The sequence below is a fragment of the Colossoma macropomum genome, unplaced genomic scaffold, assembly GCF_904425465.1.
Source record: "Colossoma macropomum unplaced genomic scaffold, Colossoma_macropomum, whole genome shotgun sequence".
Classification (NCBI taxonomy): Eukaryota; Metazoa; Chordata; class Actinopteri; order Characiformes; family Serrasalmidae; genus Colossoma; species Colossoma macropomum.
The window spans coordinates 4846435-4872147 of record NW_023494787.1 but is presented as its reverse complement, the minus strand read 5'-3'; the positions used below and the strand labels follow the sequence as shown (position 1 = coordinate 4872147).

The window sequence follows — 25713 nt, the reverse complement described above, 5'->3', positions numbered from 1 at the left end:
TTTTAAACACCTCAGTGTCACAGCTGGACTGAGAATAGTCCACCAACCAAAAATATCCAGCCAACAGCATCCTGTGGGCAGTGTCCTGTGACCACTGATGAAGGACTAGAGGATGACCAACACAAACTGTGCAGCAGCAGATGAGCTATCGTCTCTGACTTTACATCTACAAGGTGAACTGACAAGATAGGAGTGTCTAATAGAGTGGACAGTGAGTGGACACAGTGTTTAAAAACTCCAGCAGCACTGCTGTGTCTGATCCACTCGTACCAGCACAACACACACTAACACACCACCACCACGTCAGTGTTACTGCAGTGCTGAGAATGATCCACCACCCAAACAGTACCTGCTCTGTGAGGGTCCATGGGGGTCCTGACCACTGAAGAACAGGGTAAAAGGGGGCTAACAAAGTATCAGAGAAACAGATGGACTACAGTCTGTAACTGTAGAACTACAAAGTGCACCTATATAGTAAGTGGAGCTGATAAAAGGGACAATGAGTGTAGAAACAAGGAGGTGGTCATAATGTTATGCCTGATCGGTGCATATTTATTTATATTTATCCTTTTTTTTATAGCTTCAACTCCTTTTTTGTGTGTTCTCATGTATGTACTTAGCAGTGCAGTTGCAGCTGCTTGATCTGACTGCAGAAATGCTGCAGTCTTGTTGCTGAATTAACCCTTTGAGTGCCCAGAGACCTATATTAGTACATTACATATTTTATTACTGTCATCATTTTTTCCACTTTTACCAAAATATCTGAAATTTGGTGTCAGGCCACTTTGTACCACTGCCTGTCCAACCAACATATGAAATTTGTCTTACTCATCATGTTTCATGCCTTTAATTCCAATCAAAAATTTACATTTGGAGGTAAAAAATTAGTTACATGTTTCATCTCTCACTAAAACCTCACATACATCCATTATAGGCCCATACATTTAACATTTACTGGTGTCTCACTTATTCTGTGACTAATTTGGTCATCTTTGTAGTTTTTTCTGTATAGTAGCCTTAACCCTGGGCTACTGTTGTGGTCTCTGGGCCATAAGGGGTTAAGAGCATCCTGGGACAGGTTTTGCTTTGGACTCCACCCTCATCTCTGCATCTCCATCACCGCTTCTGGGTTTCCCAGACAGTCTGCAGGTAGGCTGCTCATTTATTTTAATCCTAAAAGCTTAAAAAAAGCAAACAAAAAACTCAGCTGAGCTGATTTTAGCTGCAGTTATTAGGCAGATCATTCCAATGCAGAGCAGACCAGCGTGCGCATGCGCAGACGCGTTCTAGCGCATCCTGCACGAAGAATGCTGGTGCTGGTTTTGGTGGGGTTTGGCTTTGGCTGCTGTTTTGAACTTAGAATCTGGATTTTATCGAGAACACGTAGCTTCAGTGGCAAAGCGAGCGATGCACAGTCGTCTGAGCTGGTGTTTCCCAGTATTAAACCCCATGCAGCGCATATTTTGGTGGTTTTCTTGCTCGATTCAGCTCTTCAGCTCATCCTGAAGCCCCTGATTGGGTTTTAAAAACTGTCCCAGAGCGGAAAAGCGCTTCAGTGTGCAGTGCAGCAGGAGAAGCACTGATCTATTTTCAGTGTTTGTGTTTACATTGCATAAATAGTCCTGCAGACATTTTATTTCTCTGCCTTTACACTTTAAAATACTCTAAGTATTCAGTCGCTCTCACAGTTAAAGCTTGTATTTAATGGTCTTCTCTGCAGCTGCTTTGCTCAGCACTTGCAGAAAATGCCTGAGTCATAGAAGCTGCCAGAGCACCGCAGTGACGTAGCTGAAGTCGGGAATTTTCCCGTTCCACCTTAAATGGTGCCCCAGTTACACTGAGACAAGCTTCTTGGTCGAATTTTTCCGTTCCACCTTAAATGGTGTAGCAGTTACACTCCGAGACAAGCGTCTTGTTCTGAACTTTTCCGTTCCACCTTAAATGGTGTAGCAGTTACACTCTGAGACAAGCTTCTTGGTCGAATTTTTCCGTTCCACCTTAAATAGTGCCGCAGTGACACTCTGAGACAAGCTTTTTGGTCGAATTTTTCCGTTCCACCTTAAATAGTGCCGCAGTTAAACTTTGAGACCAGCTTCTTGTTCGAATTCTTCCGTTCCACCTTAAACGGTGCAGCCATTACATTGTGACGCCTGAGGCGCTGCATCTTTTAAGGTGGAAAGTAAAAATTCGAACAAGAAGCTGGTCTCAGAGTGTAGCTGCTGCACCATTTAAGGTGGGACGGGAGAATTCGAACAATCAGCTGGTCTCAGAATGTAGCTGCTGCACCATTTAAGGTGGGACGGGAGAATTCAAACAAGAAGCTGGTTTCAGAGTGTAACTGCTGCACCATTTAAGGTGGAACGGGAGAATTCGAACAATAAGCTGGCGAATAAGGAGTCAAGTTCAGCCTCGTACTGCAGTGTGTTTTATTTTTTCATCCAGGCACCGCCTCAATGCGGTATAGCCCCCACCCTGCTGGCTGTAACCTCTTCTTCCCCTCCCCAACACCACCCCCCAGGTAGGGCATCGCTGGAGGACGTGGGGCTGTAAAACAGCCCTGCTTTTCTCAGTTGTCTCTCTGACCGCGTGCATCTCTTGTTCAGAGCCAGTGAAGCTGCAGTGTGAGCAGAGAGGTAAGCGTGGGGGCACTAACTTTGAAGTCAGTTGCACGTGCTGATCCTGTGTCTGGGCTGATGTAACTGCAGTGCATGCCTGGTGTCTCTTATTAAGGTCACGCGCGCACAGGTAGCAGGTTAATAGCATCGCCCTCTGTAACCATTGCAGTACTATTAGACTCTATAGTGCTGCGTAATAATTCTATAGTGGTCTATAATATTCTCACCTTCGTATAACGTTCCTGCACTGCTGCCTTATATACACCCCTAAAAAAGATGGTTCTTCAAGGGTTCTTTGGTACAGACTGCTTGTATAGAGAACCATAAACACTCGAACCATGTGCATGCTTAAATGGTTCTTTGCATGGAGAAATGGTTCTTCAGATTGATTGAGAATGTGTTGGATATGGTTCTATATAGCACCAAAAAGGGTTCTGCTATTGTCAAGCTTGTAACAACAGAAGAACCCTTTGTAGAATCATATACAACACATTCTGCATCAGTCTGAAGAACCGTTTCACCATGCAAAGAACCATTTAAGCATGCACATGGTTCTTTGAGTGTTCATGGCTCTATATAGAACCACTGCCTTTACTAAACAGCCATTTCACCGTGAAAAGAACCCGTTAAGCATGCAAATGGGTACCTTGAGTGTTCACGGTTCTATATAGAACTAATGTCCTTATTAAAGAACCCTTAAAGAACCCTCCTTTTAAGACTGAAGTTAGTAATATTTGTGCAGTATCCTGTAGTAAACTATACTAACTGATACATAAATGAGCTCTGTTCTGATTGGTTGCCCTGCGTTGTGCCTCATTCAAAAAGCAGTTTGAGTTGAAACACTCCTTATAACGTCAGTGTGAGTGGGCGGAGCTAAACTGCTGTAGACTGAATGAACAGTGTGCACTCAGGAAGAATCTGCAGACACACCTCCAAAGTTCAGTCTTAGAAGCTGGTTGATCATTTTCTGAAGTAATCAAACACATTCAGTGATGCTGAGGTCTGGACTCTGGGGCGGTCAGTCCATTGTTCAGCTTCTTTGTTTGATGTGTCCGTCTCCTTTTCTCAGTGAGGCTCTTCTTGATCAGCTACACATCCTTTCAGACCCACAGCGCTGAGTCGTCTTCTCACAGTGGAAGGATGGACAGAAACACCTGTGGATGTTTTCAGATCTGAAGCAGCTTGATTTTCTCCTCTCTCTCAAAGATGAAAGCTTTAAGTGCTGTTTATCTGATGGGGGCAGTTCTGGTGTCTACCAGGTCTTCCAGGTGGTTGTTAGGAGCCACATTTTCTCTGTAGCTTTTAATCAGTTTTTACTTCAGTTTTGGAAACTCCTGTTTTTTCACTCATTATTCTTTAACTTTCTCCTTCCTCATGCAGTCGGGTTATCTAACATCTAACCTCGGCTAAAATCTCTAAAATAACTTATACTTAATGGTTTGATTTGAAATTAAATACGTGATGGGTGGCGTCTGACACAACCATTCATTCTCCCCAGAACTCTATGCATCGTTTCCCTTTAATGCAGCCTAAGGCCCAGTCCCATTTCTTATTTTCACTCCTACCCCTTGTTTTCGAGTGTCTCTTTGCTCCCTGGAACTGAGTTACATGGTAGTGGTTGAAATCTTCCCTCTGAAATGGGACCCTCAAATAAAAAGAGCATCACTTCATTAACAGCTACCAGCGCTGCTCTGTAGGCGACCCTGCCAGTCTGCAGTGACAGCAGAGGAGGGTAAAGTTCAGCTCCTCACTGCTGGGCTTTAGTTACATTTAGGGAGTCATACGCCTTCAAAGGGGGGGGCAATTATTTATTATCACCCACCCCTAATTCTTCAGTGATATGAAGCTGAAGTCAGATATTCTCCAGCTTCCCATTCGAATTTTCCCGTTCCACCTTAAATGGTGCAGCAGTTACATTCTGGCGCTTCAGGCATCAGAACTGCTGGACTATTTAAGGTGGAACAGGAAAGTTAGCTAGCTAGCTACTGAGACATTAGAGTACTATTAGCGATTTTTTAATGTTTGTTATGAAGAAAACAACCATAATACACTGAAACAACATTAAACTAAGATAATATAATGATTATCATTTTTAATGGAGAAAATTCTCACATTGGTGGGTTTCTTTGGTCTCTTGTTCAGCCATCTTGGCGGGTTTTTCTTTTTTTCTCATATCACTCTGTTTGGAGTCTCTGAAAAACCTCCGTTTGGAGGGTCATGTAGCCCTAACACTTCACTCTCCCCCTCTATCTCAACAAAAATCGGGACACCCTACCCCTAGACGTGAACGCGCAAAACAGAGGGGTAAGGGCTGAGTGGTAGGGGCGAGGGGTAAAATGGGATTGGGCCTAAATTGGCCAGCTGGTGTAGAACAGTCGCAGTGCGGTGCACTTTCGTTATTATGACCTATACATTTTTCCCCTTAAAGGAAGAATAATAGTGTTTTAATGTTGTTCTTATGCTTTTATGTCTTTCCCCCTTCACGTTCCTCTTGCCCAGTGCCGCTCATTTTCCTTCATCCAGAGTTCTTCCCTTCATTTTTCCTTCCCTCCACCTCTCTCCATCTCTCTGTCCCTCCCTTATCCTCATCCTTCTCCTCCTCACCATACTTGCTGCACTCCACACCACATCCATTATCTCAGACCACCATCCATTTTGCATAGTCCCGCTGTTTGATACCAGTCAGAAGAATGGGGATCGAGAGTCAAGGTCCGACGCCCCCTGCAGGAAACCTGACTGCCCAGCAGGTGAAAACCTTCCAGAAGATGGAGCCGAAGGCCCTGGGGGTGAGTCACAGCACTCAGCAACACATTAACACCAGATACAACATGGATAACATTAATATTAAGACTGGCAGCATCTGAGGAGACTTCACGCCAACTACGTTGTCTTATAATGCATAATGGCCAGTCATTTCCTGTAATAAACATAAGTTAGTAAGAATAATTAACAATGTAAAAAGCATGAATTTGTAAAGTTTTAATGTTCAATTAAAGGCACCTGCACTCAAGAATGTGTTTTAAAATGGTTAACTCCTCTTAGATGGCTTTTTAGGTCCAATCCCATTTCACCCCTCGCCCCTACCACTTAGCCCTTAGCCCTCTGTTTTGCGCGTTCAAGCTTAGGGGTAGGGTGTCCCGATTCTTGTTGAGATAGAGGGGGAGGTTGAAGTGTTAGAGCTACATGACCCTCCAAATGGAGGTTTTTCAGAGACTCCAAACAGAGTGATATGAAAAAAAAAGAAAAAAACAGCAAGATGGCTGAACAAGAGACCAAAGAAGCCCACAAAAGTGAGATTTTTCTCTGTTAAAAAAAAATTACGATAACCATCATATTTTCTTAGTTTAATGTCGTTTGAATGTGTTTTGGTCTTTTTCCTCATAACAAACATTAAAAAATCGCTAATAGCATGCTAATGTTTTGTTAGCTAACTAGCTAAATTTCCCATTCCACCTTAAATAGTCCAGCAGTTCTGATGCCTGAAGTGCCAGAATGTAACTGCTGCTCCATTTAAGGTGGAACGGGAAAATTCGAACGAGAATCTGGTGAATATCTGACTTCAGCTTCATATCACTGAAGAATTAGGGGTGGGTGATAATAAATAATTGCCCCCCCCTTTGAAGGCATATGATTCCCTAAATGTAACTAAAGCCCAGCAGTGAGGAGCTGAACTTTACCCTCCTCTGCTGTCACTGCAGACTGGCAGGGTCGCCTACAGAGCAGCGCTGGTAGCTGTTAATGAAGTGATGCTCTTTTTATTTGAGGGTCCCATTTCAGAGGGAAGATTTCAACCACTACCATGTAACTCAGTTCCAAGGGGCAAGGAGACACTCGAAAACAAGGGGTAGGAGTGAAAATAAGAAATGGGACTGGGCCTTAGTATTATGTAGACTAATTTATGTATTAAGTATGTTAGGCAGAGTTCACTTTTTCCATTTAAAACACAGACTTTCTCAGTACATCCAAAAAAAAGTGATTTGCTAAGTAGCAGCCCAACTTTGTACATCACGAAAAGCTTGACCGCATCATGGTCCGTTATACTAAAATATGCTAATGAGGAGTACAACAACATGACAGGAGACTTGCTTACAGCTGCAGAATGTGCCTGCGCTGATGTAGCTAACTGAGTTGAAACAGTTGGACTGTGCAGTATGATGTTGCTTTTATGACGCGTTGAATTATTATTAAATTACGATTGTGTCAAATTTATATTCTACTTCAAACATAGCGTCCAGCTGTTCTAGTGGCAGGTAGCGTTCTCCTGCAGTAGCTAGTTTCAGCACAGCCCAGGTTTATTCAGCTCACTAAAGTTTCACTGACACAAGTTTAGAGAACAAACACTCAAATCTGAGCTGTGTTTTTATGTGTGCAGCTGTCAGTTTAGCTGCTTCAGGTAATGTCCTTGTTAGTGCCACGTTAGCCTAGCGAGAAGGCCAAACCAGAGAACTTGTAGAGAGGAGAATGACCACTCTGTAATGTCTTTCAGGTTTCTCAAACGCTAGGGGGCGCTCCAGAGCGAGTCCAAAAAAAAACGTAGTACATAAACGCTTAAACATTTTTAATATAAAAGACTACATTCATTTTCTAAACACAGAACAGCATCAAACATTTTAACACCGCTGTTACATTTTTGAGAGCTTTTAACTCGAGTTTATAACGGCGCCTCATGTAAATTCATGACGTTTGCTGTAGAAAAAGGAAACATACAGGTGAGTTTTCTTTGCTTTTTTAGTGAAACACATCCTTCTACTTTCTAAAGTTAAAGGAAAGTTCTGGTTCAGTGATTAGAAACTATTTTAACTTTTCCTTTTTAGCCGTTTAGCTCCATTCACCCCCATTCATTGAGGACTCGTTCACGGGCACCCTCTGCTGTTTCGCAGTCATGTTTTTGATATAATGGAGGAAATAGGAAGCGGCCAGGCTGAAACTACCAGCAGTTCCGGCCCACTGAGGCAAGTTTAGAGGATAAAAACTCAAATCTGATCGAGTGAAGTCAAGAGACTGGGGATGGAGTGACAAAGACAGAATGTTTCTGATTATTAAAGTTACAGTGGAGCTTATTTTAGTTTCTGCTCTTATCTGTCTGTAACAGAGACAGCGTGCAGGGTAGTGGGGGGAGGGTGGGGTTTAGTTTCTTTTATAATAGTTTCTTGGACATAACAATAATACATAAAAATACTGGTGTATGTATTATTCAACATAGATTTTTTTTTTATTTTTATGTTTTAAAGTATCACTTTAGGGGTACTTTAAGTCTGTACATATTTTTATGTTAAAAAAGGGGAAAGAAGTTTAGTAGTTTTATTGGTTTTTATTATGTAAACTTCAACTACTGTGTTAATAGTTCCTCAAGTCACTTCTGTATTTTCAGCAAATTTTAGATATAATTAAAAAAATTTAAATGGAATTGTGGTGAAATTTGAGATTTCATGAAGCACTGAATTGCTGCTTAGAGCGTCAAGTTTAAAGGAAATTAATCATTTCCTTTGATAATTTTGATGTCAGAGATGGATACACATACTACTTATTGTTATCATTATTATTATTATTATTATTATTATTATTACTATTATTACTATTATTATTATTATTATTATTATTATTATTACCCAGAAATGAACAGGAGGGGGGGGTCTCTTCTGTTCTATAGCTCTACTTTAAAGTGCCCATATCCTACATTTTTCTTGGATTTCTTTTGATATTTGTGTGGTTATACGTATCAAAAACTGTCGTAATTCATTTTTACGTGGCCAATTTTATTTCTCTCTTTATGCCTTAGAATTAAACAGGATGTCTTTGTTACTCTGCCTTTAGGACTGATATATGTAAATGAGCTCTGATTTGATTGGCTGTCCTGTATTGTGCCTCATTCAAAAAAAAGCAATCTGGGCTGAAACACTCCTTGTAACTTCAGTGAGAGTGGGCGGAGCTACACTGCTGTGGGCTGACTAGGCGGATTAAAGTGAATGCCCTGGGCCCTTTTACTAGTGTAAATATCTCTCTCTGAGAGAATAAAGGACTTTTTTACATTCTGAAGAGCAGCAATAAAAAGAATTTGTGTTTTCTTTTCTGTCTTTCAGTCAATCCAGATAATCATCGCAGTTCTGTGTCTGTGCCTGAGTGTCTCCATCCTCCAGATCTACTACGAGGTCCACTTCACTCCTGACGTCATCGTGGTGGTAGTGATCGTAGTGCAGGTGATCTCTTTATCTGTTAGCCAGTCTTCACTATATATTAATCAGACACACACACACACACACACATCCTCTAAACCGCTTATCCTTCTGGGTCGCGGTGGGGAGGAAACCCACGCAGACACGATATTAATCAGACACTGACCCTTAAATGCACAGGTCTTTCACCAGCTGTTCAGGTCATTAGCAGCATGGCGCTTAATACAAACAGGTCTACAAACTGCTAGAACAGTGTAAAACTGTTAGGCCGGGGGTTTCTGTGAGCTGCGCCCCACCTAGTGGGCTGTTGTGGTACTGCCAGGGGGTTATTTGCATTTTTGGTCTCACTTTATTTGGATAGTCCACTATAGTCCCCTATAGATTATCTACAGATATTCAAACTGTTAACAAACTATCTGTTGAAACTCTAAACAGTGGTGGGGTTGGGGTTAGGATTCGGACCAGGGTTAGGGCTAGGACCAGGGTGAGGGTTAGGATTAGAGCAGGTTTAGAGTTAAAGAAAATGATGGTCAGTTTAGTAGATATTTAGCTGAATGTAACTTGAAGGTAAATTAAGTATCTTTAAAGCATCTAAAGTGGACTGTCCAAATAAAGTGCTCCCTTTTTTAATTGTAAATATGAGCACAACAAATAGACATTTAACCACACATCATTTTAAATATGACAAATTGCTGTAGAGATAATTATATGCAAAAATAAACAGAATTAGGTTGAGCTCATTGGTTGGTTTGGCAAAATGCATGGCTGAAGTAACTTTCATAACTTGCTAGTTAAGTTTATATTTTGAGTGCAAGTCAGTGGAAACCGTTAGATTGATTGGAATTCGTCCATCATGGATAAATGGTTACACTCTTTAAAAAATGGTTCTTCAAGGGTTCTGCAGTAAAGATAATGGTTCTATATTGAACCATGAACACTCAAAGAATTCATTGCATAATGGAAATGATGGAAAACCCGTTGTATATGTACCTTAAAGGAACCTTTTTGGCGTTTATTATGTTGTTTTATTGTACAGTCATGCAAATATTTGATAGGCTACATTTATTGTGTTATATTCATTTTGCATTTTAAATGATTGGGTCAGTTAAATGTTAAATATTTTCATGTTGTAAAAGTTTGGGAACCGCTGTGCTGGGCAGTTCACATCACTGAATGCTGTTTAGAAACAGACAATAACAATGCAGTAACCCATGCAGTGCTGAGATGACCCCCTCTGATCTGTTTCTGCAGCTGTTGGCGTCCGGCTCCATCCTGATCCATGCTGGAAGGTTTCCCTCTTTATTTTGGGTGAGTCACAAAAAGTTCAGCTGGTTTGACTGCAGTACTAAATCCAGTTTAACAGGACTAATTATGCTCTCTCTTTAATGAAATATGCAGGTCTTCAGTGTTTATTAGGTGCTGACGACACCCACAGTACACTCAGAAAAACAGTCGGTGACATATTATGATGTAATTCATCACAACAAGGATATATGATGTGTTTCATCCCAAAACGCTGTACATCCATTTATAAAAAAATTATTTCTCTAATAAAGATGGTATTAATGATAATATAGCTTTTATATTTCTTTGTGTGTGTTTGACGCCGACTCCCAACAACTTATATCAAACAAAAGAAAATTCCTTTTCTATAATGCATTTTGGAACGAAACCCTTCAGACATCATCGTATTGCTCATCTCTACTTGGATTAAGCCTAGTGTTAATCTCAAAACAACTTTCAGTGGAGCACATATTTAATTTTGGGATACTTGAAGAGATTTTTAGCATGCAAAACACGAATATACAATCCTGTGCAGAAGTTTCTGCGCCCCTGGTCAAATTCCATGTTTTTGTTGATTTTCTGAGTGGAAATAAGTTACACCTCCTCTAAAGAGACACACTACTGCACATTTTAATGCACAATTGCTGAATTTAATAAGTTGGAGAAAAAGAACATAAAATGTGGCCTGTGCAAAAGTTATGGCACACACATTTCGTGTTTTACTTTTTATTAAGAAAATAAATAGAAATTGTGCACTAAAATTAGCAAGGAAATGCTATATTTAAGTTAGTTTTCTGTAGGGGATGTGTTCACTTATTTTCACTTCAGTAACATGTCATTTGACCACAGGTGTTCAAACTTTTGGATACGACTGTCTGTAATATTTTGTTTGCAGATAATTGGAATGGACATGACAAACCAGCAAAGCAGTTCCAAAGAAAACATTCAGCATGATATGGAACAAGAGAATTGCACTTTTAACTTTTTTACTTTTTTACTTTTTACTTCTTTACTTTTTATCATTCTTTTTATTCCTTTCATTTTTTTCATTAGTATTCTTTTTATTTATTTTATTCTTTTTGTTTATTTCAGTCAATTTATTGTCTTACATCTTCTATTTCTTTTATTTGATGAATTTCATTAATTTATCTGATCTGTTACTTGTTAAGTTACTATATTGTAATTTTAAGGGTTTATTGATTTGACGATTTATTGGTACCTTCTTATTATTTACTATTATGATTTTTATCTTTTTGTTATAACATTTGATTTATTTTTACTATCCAGCTTCTCAATCCCTGATTTCTGTATTGCTCGGCTACATGATAAATGAGGGTCTCAATCAATGTATTCTGAGTTTAAATAAAGGGCGATTGGTTGATTGATAATGGAGGGACATCCAATCAGGTCCTTGTTACTGTGCAGCTGTAATTTGACATTATGACACAACTGGTTGTTGTTTACAGTTTTTCTATGATAAGTGAAATCTCTAAATGAACGCAGTCCCCATCACATACATCACAACAGCATATAGTGAGGTAGTTCATCATGATAACAATAACACCATCATACTGCTCTGCCCTGGGTGTGATTACCCACCAGAAAGTCCAAAGTGTTCTATAGCCAGTTTGCATTGAAGTCCATGTAGTTACTGAACAATAAACCTTGGTAGGTAATTAGCCTGAGATTTTATGGGGTTAAACCTAAAGCTTTGTTAATTTAGTCTCCATGTCTTCATGCTGGTGCATTCACTGCTTTTTTCTCTGTGTAAAGGTTAAAACCACGCTGGTGGTCCACCTGGTGAGCGCTGCATTCGCCACGGCGATGCTGGGCCTCCTGTCCCGACACCTGCCCTACCGCCAGGACTCCTACCACTGCGAACACTGCCGCAGACTGGAGATATACGCTGTGGTAAAACATACAGAACACACACGCTGCTCTTTTCACTGCTCAGTGGCTGCATGAAAGGGGCAGGAGAGCATTTCAGTCTGCATGACCAGCCAATGACAAAAGTACACTAATTAAAAGGCAGCTAACAAGCTTTTGGAGTGGAATGCTCTTCGTTACTGTACGAGTAAAAGCAAAGTCTGTTCTGCAACTCACTGATGGTGATGCTTAGTATTATGCTGCATTTACATTGGTCCAGGCCGTGAATCTCCCCCTCTTCAGTGGGCTGCGTGGGGGTGTTACGAGGGCGTTTCTTGCAAAATCTTGAAAAATTCTTGCTAAGTTAACGTTTATGAATTAAATGCTTAAGCATAAAATCAACGTAGTGTGTATTAGAGATCTGCAAGAGCATGATATTGAAGCCTGAGCCCAACCAAAATGAACAGAGATGAATTATCACAGGGTTTTGCAGAGCTTTGTTTTGTTACTGAGAGCTTGAGTTGACACACTGGGATAAACAGGTGATTTACTCACCTGAAATACACTAACAGTGTTTGTTATCAGCATATTTTTGTGGAATTGCTTGGTGTACCTGGCAGCCCCACTGCACTAAAGCTCCATCTCCTGCTTAGGGTTGCCAGAAAGCCCGGTTTTGAGCCATGTGGCACCGTTGTCCGGTTTTTAGGTGTCTAGGTCACGTTCTAAGCTTTGTGCTGGGGTGATCATGTTGCCCCTCGTGGGACAGGGCTTTCAATTGCAAGGTGGCTGCATCTCAACTGAAAATATCATGTGAAATAGGATGTCAAATTAGTTAAACTGTTTTAAAACTTGAAAAATGCCAGAAAATACAGAATGGAGCTGTGTATTGATGTGGTAAAGAGAAAAAGGTCATACTATATACAAAAAATGGAGATATAAGGTTTTTTTCTGACAACATCCATACATATATATATATGTATGTGTGTATGTATATATATATATATATATATATATATATATATATATATATATATATATGTATATAGCATGTATATATATATACGTATGTATATAGCATGTATATGTATTGTCCATATAAACACCTCAGTCGTACTAGACTAGTCCAGTTGAGGCCATTCGGAATACAGTTTCTGTCCGAATGATCGAGGTGGGTAATCCTGTAAATAATCCGTTAAATAGAAGAATAATATCCGTGTAAACGCCTGTATCTGATTACATTCCCTATCGGAAAGTTTAAGTCCGTTCTGATCATGTTCGTCACGTCATAGTGAAAGTTTATACCGTTCAACATGGCGGAGAAGAAACTGGTCTGCAGAGGAGACGAAGTTTATGCTCTGATCTTTAAAAGACGGCGGTGGGACGGACGTCCAACTTATGTGTCTCAGAACACGACGTCTTCCTCTCGGCCTTCTTTAATAAGGACATGTGAAGGACGTTTTCCTGAGTCTGACATCATTTTAAAGTGATTAAAAACACAAGCGCTGCTGACTGCTGCTCATCTCACTCTGACTGGACTCACATGATGCTGGTTGTCATGGTAACGTCTACACTAAGCGGTTCTCTATGCATGAGCGTAATTTTGGATCTGATTGCATGTATTCAATCAGATTGGCAAAAATCTTTGCATATAAACACAGACAGTGTAACCAAAAAGCATTGGAATTGGCCCGGGCACTGAACAACTGCATTTACTAAAATTAAAATATATACACATACATAATTGTCAGCCTTAGCCTCTCTGGTTTTGCCACGACTGAAGTCTGGCAGCCTGACTCTCACTAAGTGCTTCTCATCCCTCTCATCATCCATGGTCTCATTTCAGGGGAGTGCTCACCCTCTCCCCTGGCCCCGGAGCTATTCCCAGTGCTGCTGTATAAATATGAATGTTTTTCCAGATGTTGAATAGGTTAAAACTGGACTTTGAGGGGCAGAGGTCATTGTCACTTCCACAGCGCTTCCCATAGAAAGTGAATGGGACCTGACACCAGTGTAAATGCAGCATTAGACCACAGACAGATAAGCACATCACAGCTTTTCTACTCTCCAGTAATCCTGGTTTAATGACCTTCTCATGGAGTGTCTGCATGAGTTCAGCCTGATAATCAAACTAATACCTAATCACAGATCGGTGAACATCTGGCTTCTTATAATCCCTTATTTTGCATATGACTGCTGAATTGTCCACATTGTCTTGATTTCCTGATGACTTTCCGACCACATGACTTAAAACATTAAGAAAACTGTCTTATGTTTTGATCCTGATCTCTAACTGCTGCGTCTGTATCATGTGGTGGATTACCGTTAAATTTTCCCGTTAAACATTTCCCTGTTTTCTGTAAAGAACAGAAAACCCAATGACCTGAAACACACTTCTAATAGAAGCTAATTCTATTAGTAAATGTTTATGTGAAACCTATTTTTGTAGAAACACCTTTCCTTCAGTTTTTCATTCAGAGATAATTGTAAATTAAGATGGAAATCCATATTATTCATTCTTTCAGAGTTTTCCTGAGAGAATTTCGTGCTAATTCATTGCGAGTGTAGTTGTGTGGGCGGAGTTCTCACAAGCTTCGTCTGATCTCTATGGTTACCATAAAACCAAAAGTAACCCGGGCCCGGATTCGTGAAAGTGCCTTAAGAAAGAAATTCTTCTTAAAAGTTCTTCATTCTTAAGAAAAAAGTTACGAGAAATTGTTACTCTTCAAATAACGTCTTAAGAATGATCTTATTTTCTTTTCTTAACTCTTTTTCTTAAGAATAATTCTAAGAACAAGTGGTTTTCTTGAAAACGTTATGTTCTTAAATGTTTTCTTAACCTTACGACAGACTCACACTGTCTCAGGCTGTAAGAGTCGACAAGGTGAGCATCTAAATTGATCACGGACGCTGCCTCTGCTGGTCCTGCCTGTCCTCGGCTGTCACCCATAATCATCATATTTTCCAGTGAGGATGTTTTTCCTGTTGGCTGTTTCTTCCACCATCAGCTCTAGATCTTGTTTCATAAAACGCTTGGTTTGATGTTTTTCCTCCATTTTGCTCCTCTGAGTGGATTAAACTAAATAACGGAAATTACAGTGAATACAGGTTCATAGTTTATCTCGCGTTGTTTATGGTACGTGGTAAACCGCAGCGTAGCTGACATAAGAAAACAATAAAGATTTTCTCAAGAAAATCATAAGAAAATTATTAAGATTATCTTTAGAAAATTGAGAACTTCTTATATTTTTTTTCACGAATTGCATTTCTTATGAACTTTCTTAGTGTTTCTCTTAAAAACCTTTGCAAGTTGGTTCTTCAGAAAGCTTTCATGAATCCGACCTCGGAACTGATTTTTTACTCGGTTGCTCTAAAATTGGGGAGGTGTTCACCACAAGAACAGCTCTAGCAAGATATTCTCTCTCTCTGTACTCTTACTGTACAGCCATAGATTTGAATTTGCACTATATTCAGTCAGTTATTTACAGAACTGTCCACTGGCTTCTGTTATAAGCATGTTTTGGGTCAATACAGTTTCTGTTCTTTCATAAATATAGCAAAACATGTCAGAATTATTGTCCTTGCCAATGTGGTATATAGAGATTGTACACAGATCGCACTTTAACTGAACACTTCTAGTCAGAATGGTATTCTGTTCCAGTGGGCTCTAAGGGGAAACATATCCAGACATCTTTGTGGAAATCAAGACTGTTGTGCATGTTTTACATTCAGTTCGATTTATAGTGATTTCAGATGTGATTTACAGTGTTTATAGAAAGAACTTGATCAGAATGGGGTGACATTTGACATCAGAATTAAAAAAATGATCTCATGGTTGCATCAAATGTTCTGTTACAGTTTTTTGATACAATTGCAGTGATGCATTTTCAAAGCACTGTACCAAAGTGCAAAACGAAACCGTTTGCAAAAGCATGCAAGTGAAAAAGGACACAAGCAGCTCTCTGAACACTGAGGTTATACTGAAGATATTTACATGACTGATCACTTCATTAGATCTAGTAAATCACTCTTGAAGAGAGCAGCTTTTGGGCTTTATCAGACTTTGGTGGGCTCGACTGGGCATTTTGAAATGTACACCGATCAGGTGTAACATTATGACCACCTCATTGTCCATTTTATCAGCTCCACTTACTATATAGGTGCACTTTATAGTTCTACAGTTACAGACTGTAGTCCATCTGTTTCTCTGATACTTTGTTAGCCCCCTTTTACCCTGTTCTTCAGTGGTCAGGACCCCCATGGACCCTCACAGAGCAGGTACTATTTGGATGCTATTTGGATGCTGCAGTAACACTGATGTGGTGGTGGTGTGTTAGTGTGTGTTGTGCTGGTCTGAGTGGATCAGACACAGCAGTGCTGCTGGAGTTTTTAAACACCTCAGTGTCACTGCTGGACTGAGAATAGTCCACCAACCAAAAATATCCAGCCAACAGCGTCCTGTGGGCAGCGTCCTGTGACCACTGATGAAGGACTAGAGGATGACCAACACAAACTGTGCAGCAGCAGATGAGCTATCGTCTCTGACTTTACATCTACAAGGTGGACTGACAAGGTAGGAGTGTCTAATAGAGTGGACAGTGAGCGGACACAGTGTTTCAAAACTCCAGCAGCACTGCTGCGTCTGATCCACTCGTACCAGCACAACACACACTAACACACCACCACCACATCAGTGTTACTGCAGCATCCAAATAGCATCCAAATAGTACCTGCTCTGTGAGGGTCCATGGGGGTCCTGACCACTGAAGAACAGGGTAAAAGGGGGCTAACAAAGTATCAGAGAAACAGATGGACTACAGTCTGTAACTGTAGAACTACAAAGTGCACCTATATAGTAAGTGGAGCTGATAAAATGGACAGTGAGTGTAGAAACAAGGAGGTGGTCAGAATGTTATGCCTGATCAGTGTATGTTATAGAGCAGGCTGGTTTTAGGTTTGTTTACATTTTTTGGACTACATTATACAGCGATGAGCCGAAACATTATGACCACCTGCCTAATATGCTATCGGTCCTCCGTGTGCCACGAAAACAGCTCCGACCTGCCGATGCAGAGACTCTCCAAGACCTCTGAAGGTGCCCTGTGGTATCTGGCACCAAGATTTCAGCAGCAGATCCTGTAATTTGGGAGGCGGAGCAGCGATGGATCGAACTTGTTGTTCTAGCACATCCCACAGCTGAGAACTTACAAGTTATAATCCAGAAACAGTCGCATGAAGCAAGTGGGTGTAAACGGGGTCTGAGAGGACTGGTCTGGACCTGAGTGGCCTCTGCTCTGGTGTGCCTTTTCTGAAGGACAAGAGACGAGGCAGAGGAGGCAGAGTGCCAAAACTTTCTCGCAGGCAACAAACAGGGTTGGGAATGTTCAGGAACACAGTTTCGCCCTGAATTAAAGCTGTGAACCACTTTCCTTGTCAAACGTGTTTATTTTGCTTTACGTTTTGAATCTATTTACTCGTTGCTTTATTTGACCACCTCTATTTGACCTCCTCCTCCTTTTTATGCACGTTTTCTACTGTAAACTTGTCATTTTGAAGTAATAATCTCAGGTACAGTACTGACAGTTTGCACTTGGTACAGGTTTTTTGATGCTGGAGAGAAAACGACTAGTTTGACAAGCAATTCTAAAAAACTGTAACAGTTTGTACAGAGATCTGGTTTGTCAGTCAGGAATTTAGTTGAGAGTTAAATTTTGCAAATGTCTTCGGTCTTTTTTGCAAAATTTAACTCGACTCTGTCTCTTGTGTCTGCTCTCCCAAAGCAACAGTATTGTTTCAAGAAATGCACTTACACGGTCGAAAGAAACTGTAAAGTAAGTAAAACCTGCTCTTGTGTTTTAGGCTCTGTAATGCATGAAAAGCTGCTTAACAGCCTAAATAGGAAAGTACTGAGTTAAAGTGGATGTGCAAGTTCAGTTTCACACACTGGAAGCACAGTTTATGGTTCAGCTGCCTCAGTATTTTGAGTGTGCAGTAAATTCAGTGTGCCGTGTTTTATTTAGCTTCATCAGTGTCTGTATCTTAGTATATTTCTAATAATATGTTCGCTCAAGTTATGTGCTGTATTTGCTGAAATTCTTTGTTTATCTTTACAACATTAGAACAGAGAGTCAAGCTGATGAAGCTCTCAGCGTTTAACTGATGTTGTGTTGCTGTCGTGTTTCTGGTTTTGCACTTTGGGCCTGTGTTTTAAAAACTGCACAAAATGTCCCCAGTACTGTCAGAGACCTTTTCATTTATTGCATTTCCAGTCAAAACGGCCTTTATGTAAACGTTATTTATTTTTCAGTGCCAGGAAAGAAAGCAGAGAACACATAGTTAACACAGAATTACACAGAAACAACTAAATATATTAAATCAATAATTAATTTGTCCAATTTGTGCACCTTTTGCCATCCTTACTGTTTTAAACCAGCCATTTACAGCTGCGTTTTCACAACAAAAGCTGCTCCCATCCACTTTCTGCACACGTTGCAAGCGATAAAATGAAACTGGGTTAAAAAAAAAAGGTTAGCTGCCCAGCTTGTTCCCCCAAACTGACATTTAGCAGTAAAAAATATATTATGGAATGACTTTATGTCCTGCGAAAAGCTGCTGTTGCATAAGTTTCAGTTTAGCAATGAAAAAAGTTGTATTTGACATGTTTCCATCTCTGATTTCATGGGTCACAACTCGTATAGCTTTGGCTTCCCCATAACCCACTGATAGGGAAGTGTTGTTTATTTTATTGTAGTTATTATTATTATTTTTTTTTTTTCATCTGAACCAGGGACACAGAAAATGGTAGTGCTGAGGGTGTGGACTACTACATCCCCTGGACTACTACTGCTGAAAATAATAATAATAATAATAATAATAATAATAAAGAACAAAAAGATCTGGATTTTGAAACATAATTTGAACATGGTAAAGACCTATGTGTGCTTGATATAGAATGGAGTTTTTACACACACTTACACACTTACACACTATATGACCAAAAGTATTGGGACAACCCACCTAATTATTGAGTTCAGGTGTTTCAGCCACACCCATTACTAACAGGTGGATAAAATTAATCGCATAGCCTTGCAGTCTTCATAGACCAACACTCGCAGTAGGCGGTCGTACTGATGAGCTCAGTGACTTTAAACGTGGCTCTGTTATAGGATGCCACCTCTGCCACGAGTCAGTGTGTGAAATTTCTGTCCTGCTAGATCTGCCCGTCAACTGTAAGTGCTATTAGTGTGAAATGGAAGCATCTAGGAGCAACAACAGCTCAGTCACAAAGCGGTAGACCACGCAAACTCACAGAGGGGGCCGGCGAGCGCTGAAGTGCACAGTGCCTATCCTCTGTTGAATGAACATCAGCAAAAGAGCTGCGCCTTAGGAGCTTCGCAAAATGGGTTTCCTTGGCCGAGCAGCGGCACACAAGCCTCAGATCAAAATGCACAAAGCCAGGCGTCGGATGGAGTGGAGTAAAGCGCTGCCGCTGGACTCTGGAGCAGTCGAAACGTGTTCTCTGGAGTGATGAATCAGCTTCTCTATCTGTCAGTCTGATGGACGAGTCTGGGTTTGGCGAATGCCAGGAGAACGTTACCTGCCTGACTGCGCTGTGCCAGCTGTAGAGTTTGGTGGAGGAGGGATGATGATATGGGGTTGTTTTCAGGGGTTGGTCTAGAACCCTTAGTTCCAGTGAGGGGGAATCTTAATGCTTCAGCACCAAGACAGTTTGGACAATTCTATGCTGCCAACTTTGTGGGAACAGTTTGGGGAAGAACCTTTCCTGTTCCAGCATGACTGAGCCCCAGTGACCAAAGCAGCTCCATAAAGGCCTGACTGGGTGAGTTTGGTGTGGAAGAACTTGACTGGCCCTCACAGAGCCCTGACCTCAACCCCATAGAACACCTTTGGGATGAACTAGAACTGAGATTGCAAGCCAGGCCCTCTCGTCCAACATCAGTGTCTCCAAAGAGACACTAACATTCACACAAACTCCCTAAACTCGCCTCAGCTGCCTCAGACATTTCTCTCTCATGTGCACCTTGAAGATGTACAGATAAGACACGGGATAATCCACCTGCATAATAGAGGAAGAAAGTCAACGGTGAAAAACCAGGAGTTTCCAAACTGGAGTTCAAAAATGATTAAAAGCTACAGAGAAAATGAGGCTCCTAACAGCCACCTGGAAGACCTGGTAGACACCAAAACTGCCCCCATCAGATAAACAGCACTTAAAGCTTTCATCTTTGAGAGAGAGGAGAAAATCAAGCTGCTTCAGATCTGAAAACATCCACAGGTGTTTCTGTCCATCCTTCCACTGTGAGAAGACGACTCAGTGCTGTGGGTCTGAAAGGATGTGTAGCTGATCAAGAAGAACCTCACTGAGAAAAGGAGACGGACACATCAAACAAAGAAGCTGAACGATGGACTGACCGGCCCAGAGTCCAGACCTCAACGCCACTGAATGTGTTTGATTACTTCAGAAAATGATCAACCAGCTTCTAAGACTGAACTTTGGAGGTGTGTCTGCAGATTCTTTGAGGAACTGAAAGTGAGTCTCCTGAAAAGAATGGAAGCTGGAATAAAGGTAAAAAATGGACACAGTAAACACTGAAAAGAATATTGTATTTAATTGTTGAGGTTTCTGTGTCATTTTCTGTTAAATATGTTTTCTGCTTTCTTACTGATCCCGAAAAACGAGTAACTTGTGCTTAATGGCTGTTTTAACTGGAAATAAATGAAGGGAGGTCTCTGATTGTACTGTTTGTATGTGTATACTTAGCAAAGCCTCGGTCAAACAGGTGCGTAAATGGTCATTGACATGATGTGAATGCTTTTATGGTTGTGATTGGTCATCACTATAGGTCAGTGAATGAGCTAGCACTGTATTTAAATCTAATTTGTGGATATTTGACTTCACGTCATGTTTGTGTTGTGACTGAGGAATAACAGTGTTATTTAAGTGTATTTTCCTGATCAGGCCTCTGCTCTTTCCATCTGTCGGCGGGTTTAGCTCTTGATTGACGGCTTGCTGGCCACGCTGGTGCTGTTCCTGGTGGTGGAGCTGGTGATCTGCATTGTGACGATTCTCTTTGGACTCAAAGTTCTGGCTAAAGGTGGCCTGCAGGTCAGCAACGATTAATGAAAATTCAAAACTATTCAGACGTGTGGAACTAAAGTTTTCAGCAATATAAAGCCAGTTTGGATGCAGACACATGTACTAAATGATTCTCGTATGATGTTAATCCTGTAACTGTAAGTAATTAGTAGATTAGTAAATCTATTTTATACTATTTTACACTTATCCTAGATCAGCCAAAATATGTTAGGTCTTCAAATTGTGCTTCTTTAGTTTAGTGCTGGAAGCTAACATTGCTAAGAGACACTAGAATGGGTGTCAATAGTCACCCAAATTTTTTTTTGTGTAAAATGTAATATATCCCTAAAGCTTCCCTCAACCTGCTAAAACTGCATCCATCTTTCACTGAGGTCAAAGAAATAGTATGACTTACTGTGAGCTATAAAAATGCAGGGCCGACTCTCGTTTGGGTGCATGCGCGTTATTACATTCACAATTTCTGTTGTATTTTTATGTAAATAACTGTTAATCTTGAATTTTCTAACTGAAGATGTACAATCATATGCAAAAGTTTGACCACCTCTGGTCCAATTCCAGGTATTGTTGATTTTCTAAGTGTAAATATGTGAACACATCCTCTACAGAGACACACTTCTGCACATTTTAATGCACAACTACTGTTTACTGGCCCAGAAAAGGATGGCATTCCCCCTCCAGGTAAGGGCAGAGGACCTGCCCAGGTGGAGGAGTTCAAGCATCTCGGGGTCTTGGTCACGAGTGATGGGCAGAGGGATGGTGTGATCGGCTGCATGCTGGGACAGGCAGTAGCAGTAATGCGGTCACTGTACCGGACTGTAGTGGTGAAGAGGGAGCTGAGCCAGAAGGCAAAGCTCTCTGTTTACCGGTCAGTCTACATCCCCACCCTCACCTGTGGTCATGAGCTGTGGGTAACGACTGAAAGAATGAGATCACAGATACAAGCGGCGATAATGAGCCTCTTCGCAGGGTGGCGAGATACACTCCACTGACAGGGTGAGGAGCTCGGTCATCCGGGAGGAGCTCAGAGTAGAGCTGCTACTCCTCCACATTGAGAGGAGCCAGTTGAGGTGGTTCAGGTGTCTGATCTGGATGCCTTAAAGTGGGGGGTTACCAGGCACGGCCTACTGGGACGAGACCCCAAGGTCGTCTTAGGACCCGCTGGAGGGATTACATCTCCCAGATGGCCTGGGAGCGGCTTGGGGTCCACTGGAATGAGCTGGAGGAAGTTGCTGTGGACAGGGTCATCTGGGCTTCTCTGCTCTCCCAGCTGCTACCGCGACCCTGCCTGGGTTAAGTGGTTAAAGATGTTGAATGAATAAATGTTTATTTGCAGAAATCTTATGGCACATTTGGTATACATACATACATACATACATCATCTAAACCGCTTATCCTTCTGGGTCGCGGTGGGGTGCTGGAGCCTATCCCAGCTGTCATTGGGCGGAAAGCAGGATACACCCTGGACAGGTCGCCAGTCCATCACAGGGCAGACAGACAGACATACACATTACATTTGGTATAATGTTTTATTTTTTTCCAACATGTTAAATTCGGCAAAGAAATAGAAAGTGTGCACTAACATTTGCAGAAAAATGCCACACTTAGGTTCCTTCCATGTAGAGTGTGCATTAACTTATTTTCACTTAGAAAATCAAGATGTCATTTGACCAGGGGTTCCCAAACATTTGCACATGGCTATATGCATGTAAGTAAAACAACAGGAGTTGTGGGTGTGGTCTGTAACGTGAGGTAATGTGTGTGAAGTGCGTGCACTCGAATGGGAGTCGGAATTCTGCACAACTAAAGAAGCAGAGTTTGGACACCAAACGTGTCTTGGCTGATTAACTACATCTGGATGAAGTGGAAAATTTTGTACTTTCAGTTGAATTGCACTGAGTGCTTTCTGTAGCATTGTCTATTTTTAAAGCCCATGTTTGTGTCCTTCATGAGCTAACGGCTGATTTTCTGTCCATAGATGCTTGGAGTTGGAGGTCAGCGTGTGGAACGTCCTGCAGCTGCACCCACGCCTGAGATCGCTCCAGCTCAGGTTTGCAGACTTCAGTGCTGTACTTTACAGAAAACATCTCTCTAGAAACTCTAAAACCAAGATTGAGTCTTAGGCCAGGACCTGAAGCTACTCTGTAGACTTGTGAGAATCATTCAGAATCAGTTTTGTTTCACCAAGAATGTTACCCTAATGAGAGTGTTTCATTGATGAATAAACACGTTTAACACCCAACTGAGTAAACAGATTAAGCATTAGTCCTGTTACGTCTGGACATTTTTACATCCACTCAACAGGACCAACAGGATAAGAGAGCTGAAAGTCAGTGGTGGACGAAGTACACAAACCATGTACTTGAGTTAAAGTAGAGAGACCCAAGGTAAAATATTACTCCAGTAAAAGTAGAAGTTCCTCCCTTTAGACCTCCACTTGAGTAAAAGTACAAAAGGATTTGCCCTCAAATGTACTTAAGTATCGAAAGTAAGAGTACTGAAAGATTAATTATGGCTCTAATGTCCTATTATCATTTTTGTAACAAGATTCGCTTCATTAACTCATTTTAGGTGAAAATACTCCAGTCTCTCTTGGTAAACCAGTCTTTTAATAGAATGTCATTAATTAGTGACGCTGATGTCTATTAAAATTATCATAAGAACAAAACACTGAAGGCGAACAGTTTCCATCAGGTAGAACTGAGTGGCTCTGAAATCACTTTACAAACAAGCAAAGTTTCAGTTTAAGATTTATTTGAACTTAGTTACAAGTTTAAGTTTAATAAAAACTTTAAACTCAGATTCACAAATGAGTTTCCTTTACTAAACTGCATCTGTAGGTCTCTGTTCATAAACATAAACTTAGCCTAAACTAATTTACTCTAAAATGAAATCGTGTTTGTATAAATTCAGAAAAAAGTCACGTCAGTCACAACTGCATATGTGTACATATTTCTATATTGTGGTCTGTTTACACAAAGTTAGGTTAGTTCATCATTTATGTTGACTAGACACTCCCAAAATTTTACGCTGCTGCACTGATGTTGAACCGTGTGCTGCACTGGGTCGGTATGACCAACAGGTCAAAACAAGCTCAAAACAAAGTGCCGCTGTGCCCTGATTGGTGTTCTTGCTTCAGGCTTCCTTCATTTTGACATGCTATGTTTTTATACACACATAAACCAAAAGGAACGACAGATTTCACATAATATAGTGGAGTGAAAGTGAAAAGTCGCCCAAAATGTAAATACTTCAGTAAAGTACAGATACACAAAAAAACTGCTTAAGTACAGTAATGAATTACATTTACTTAGTTACTGTCCACCACTGCTGAAAAGTCACCTGACAACCCCAATAGATAGATTTCTGAGCATCTCTCACTGCAGAAAAGCAACAATGTAGTGCAAACACTGTAGATCACTGTAAATATAGGTGTAATAGAGTAAGGAATATGTGAATCTGTACATGTGCAGGGTCTGAGAAGAATATTGATGCTCATATACAGTTTATTATATATTGATATACGGTACAGAGTGAAAGCAATGATGTCATTACAAGTCCAGAAAGAACAATATGTGGGTTTTTTCAGGTTTTTGTTTCTGAAGGCTTCCAAGTTCAAGTCTTTTCCATGAAAATACTTTGGCATCTTTAAAAGACTCTGCATGCTTTGGTTTTGTCAAGTCCATGTTTATTGTTTGGCCTTTTCAGAAGCTCAGCGTAGCCGTCAAATAATCAATAGATCCATCAATAACTAATGTAATCAATAGTGTTATCAGTATCCCTTATTCTTTACACCAGTTGCCTAAAGAATCCACTTAACTTCAGCAGGTGGAGGTGGTGGTGACGGAGGTGGAGCCTGAATCAGCATCGGCAGCAGTAGTAGAAGAAGTCCCCACCCCGCCTACTGAACCTCAGGTGGAGCCCATTGACTCTATAGCGGAGGTCTGACCCAGGGTCATGTGATCCCTCTCCTCCAGTCAGAGAGGAGAATCAGAAAGGGTCACTGTGAGGGGTTGTAATTCAGGAGAATTCATTGGAGGACTGAACCAGGCTGTATATATCACTACACCTAGCAGAGCATTCTCTGCTGCAGAAAGTACAACAGTGAAAGGGACTCAACTCAGCTCATAACCATCTGCCAGAGATGATGGAGGTAAACTGCCTCTCCTGCCAAGTAACCATCACTAACAGTTGACTTTATTCATAACTACCACGCCACGTTTGAGCAACAGGCAGTGTCTGGTTAAGTGAGAAATTGTGATTAGAGTCAGTTTCGTCAAAGCATGGTGACCTTAAGACCACCTTAAAGGGGCCATATCATAGAAAAAGAATTTTCCTTGCTTTTTTATTAGCTTGATCCACTTTGTAAAAACTGTTAAATATAACATTGAGTGTGTTTACATGCACTCAAAAATTAGATCATAATCAGATTTCTGCAGTTATCTGATTATTCGAAAGGTCATGTAAACAGCCCACTTCGGTTTCTTAGATCAGAGTAAAGTCTAGAAATCAGATTAAGAAATCTGATGAAGAGGCTGGATTTTATCTCAGTAATCAGATTTCTCAGTGCATGTGAACTCTTACTCTGATTTCTTTCGGATTTCTCAGTCTGAGCATGTGTGAAAACAGACGGCGGCTGAAACCAAATACATCCTTGACGAAA

At 40.8% G+C, this 25713-nt stretch overlaps 1 protein-coding gene across 5 annotated transcripts; it reads left to right on the top strand.

Annotated features, from left to right (window-relative positions):
• The first annotated feature begins 528 nt into the window (after window positions 1-528).
• Window positions 529-25513, top strand: si:dkey-81h8.1 (uncharacterized protein LOC100034657 homolog). 5 transcript variants are annotated; one of them, XM_036565593.1, is made up of 10 exons: window positions 1136-1149; window positions 2519-2633; window positions 5115-5401; window positions 8696-8812; window positions 10040-10096; window positions 11846-11983; window positions 17716-17766; window positions 20949-21062; window positions 23029-23100; window positions 24876-25513. In XM_036565593.1, exons 3-10 carry the CDS (start codon window positions 5306-5308, stop codon window positions 24996-24998), a joined length of 768 nt encoding a protein of 255 aa, XP_036421486.1. In that variant the 5' UTR covers window positions 1136-1149; window positions 2519-2633; window positions 5115-5305; the 3' UTR covers window positions 24999-25513. The 5 variants fall into 5 exon arrangements, with proteins under 5 accessions (XP_036421485.1, XP_036421490.1, XP_036421486.1 ...); XM_036565592.1 differs by lacking the exon at window positions 2519-2633 and having other exon boundaries at window positions 529-1149; XM_036565595.1 differs by lacking the exon at window positions 1136-1149 and having other exon boundaries at window positions 2425-2633.
• The last annotated feature ends 200 nt before the right edge of the window (window positions 25514-25713 follow it).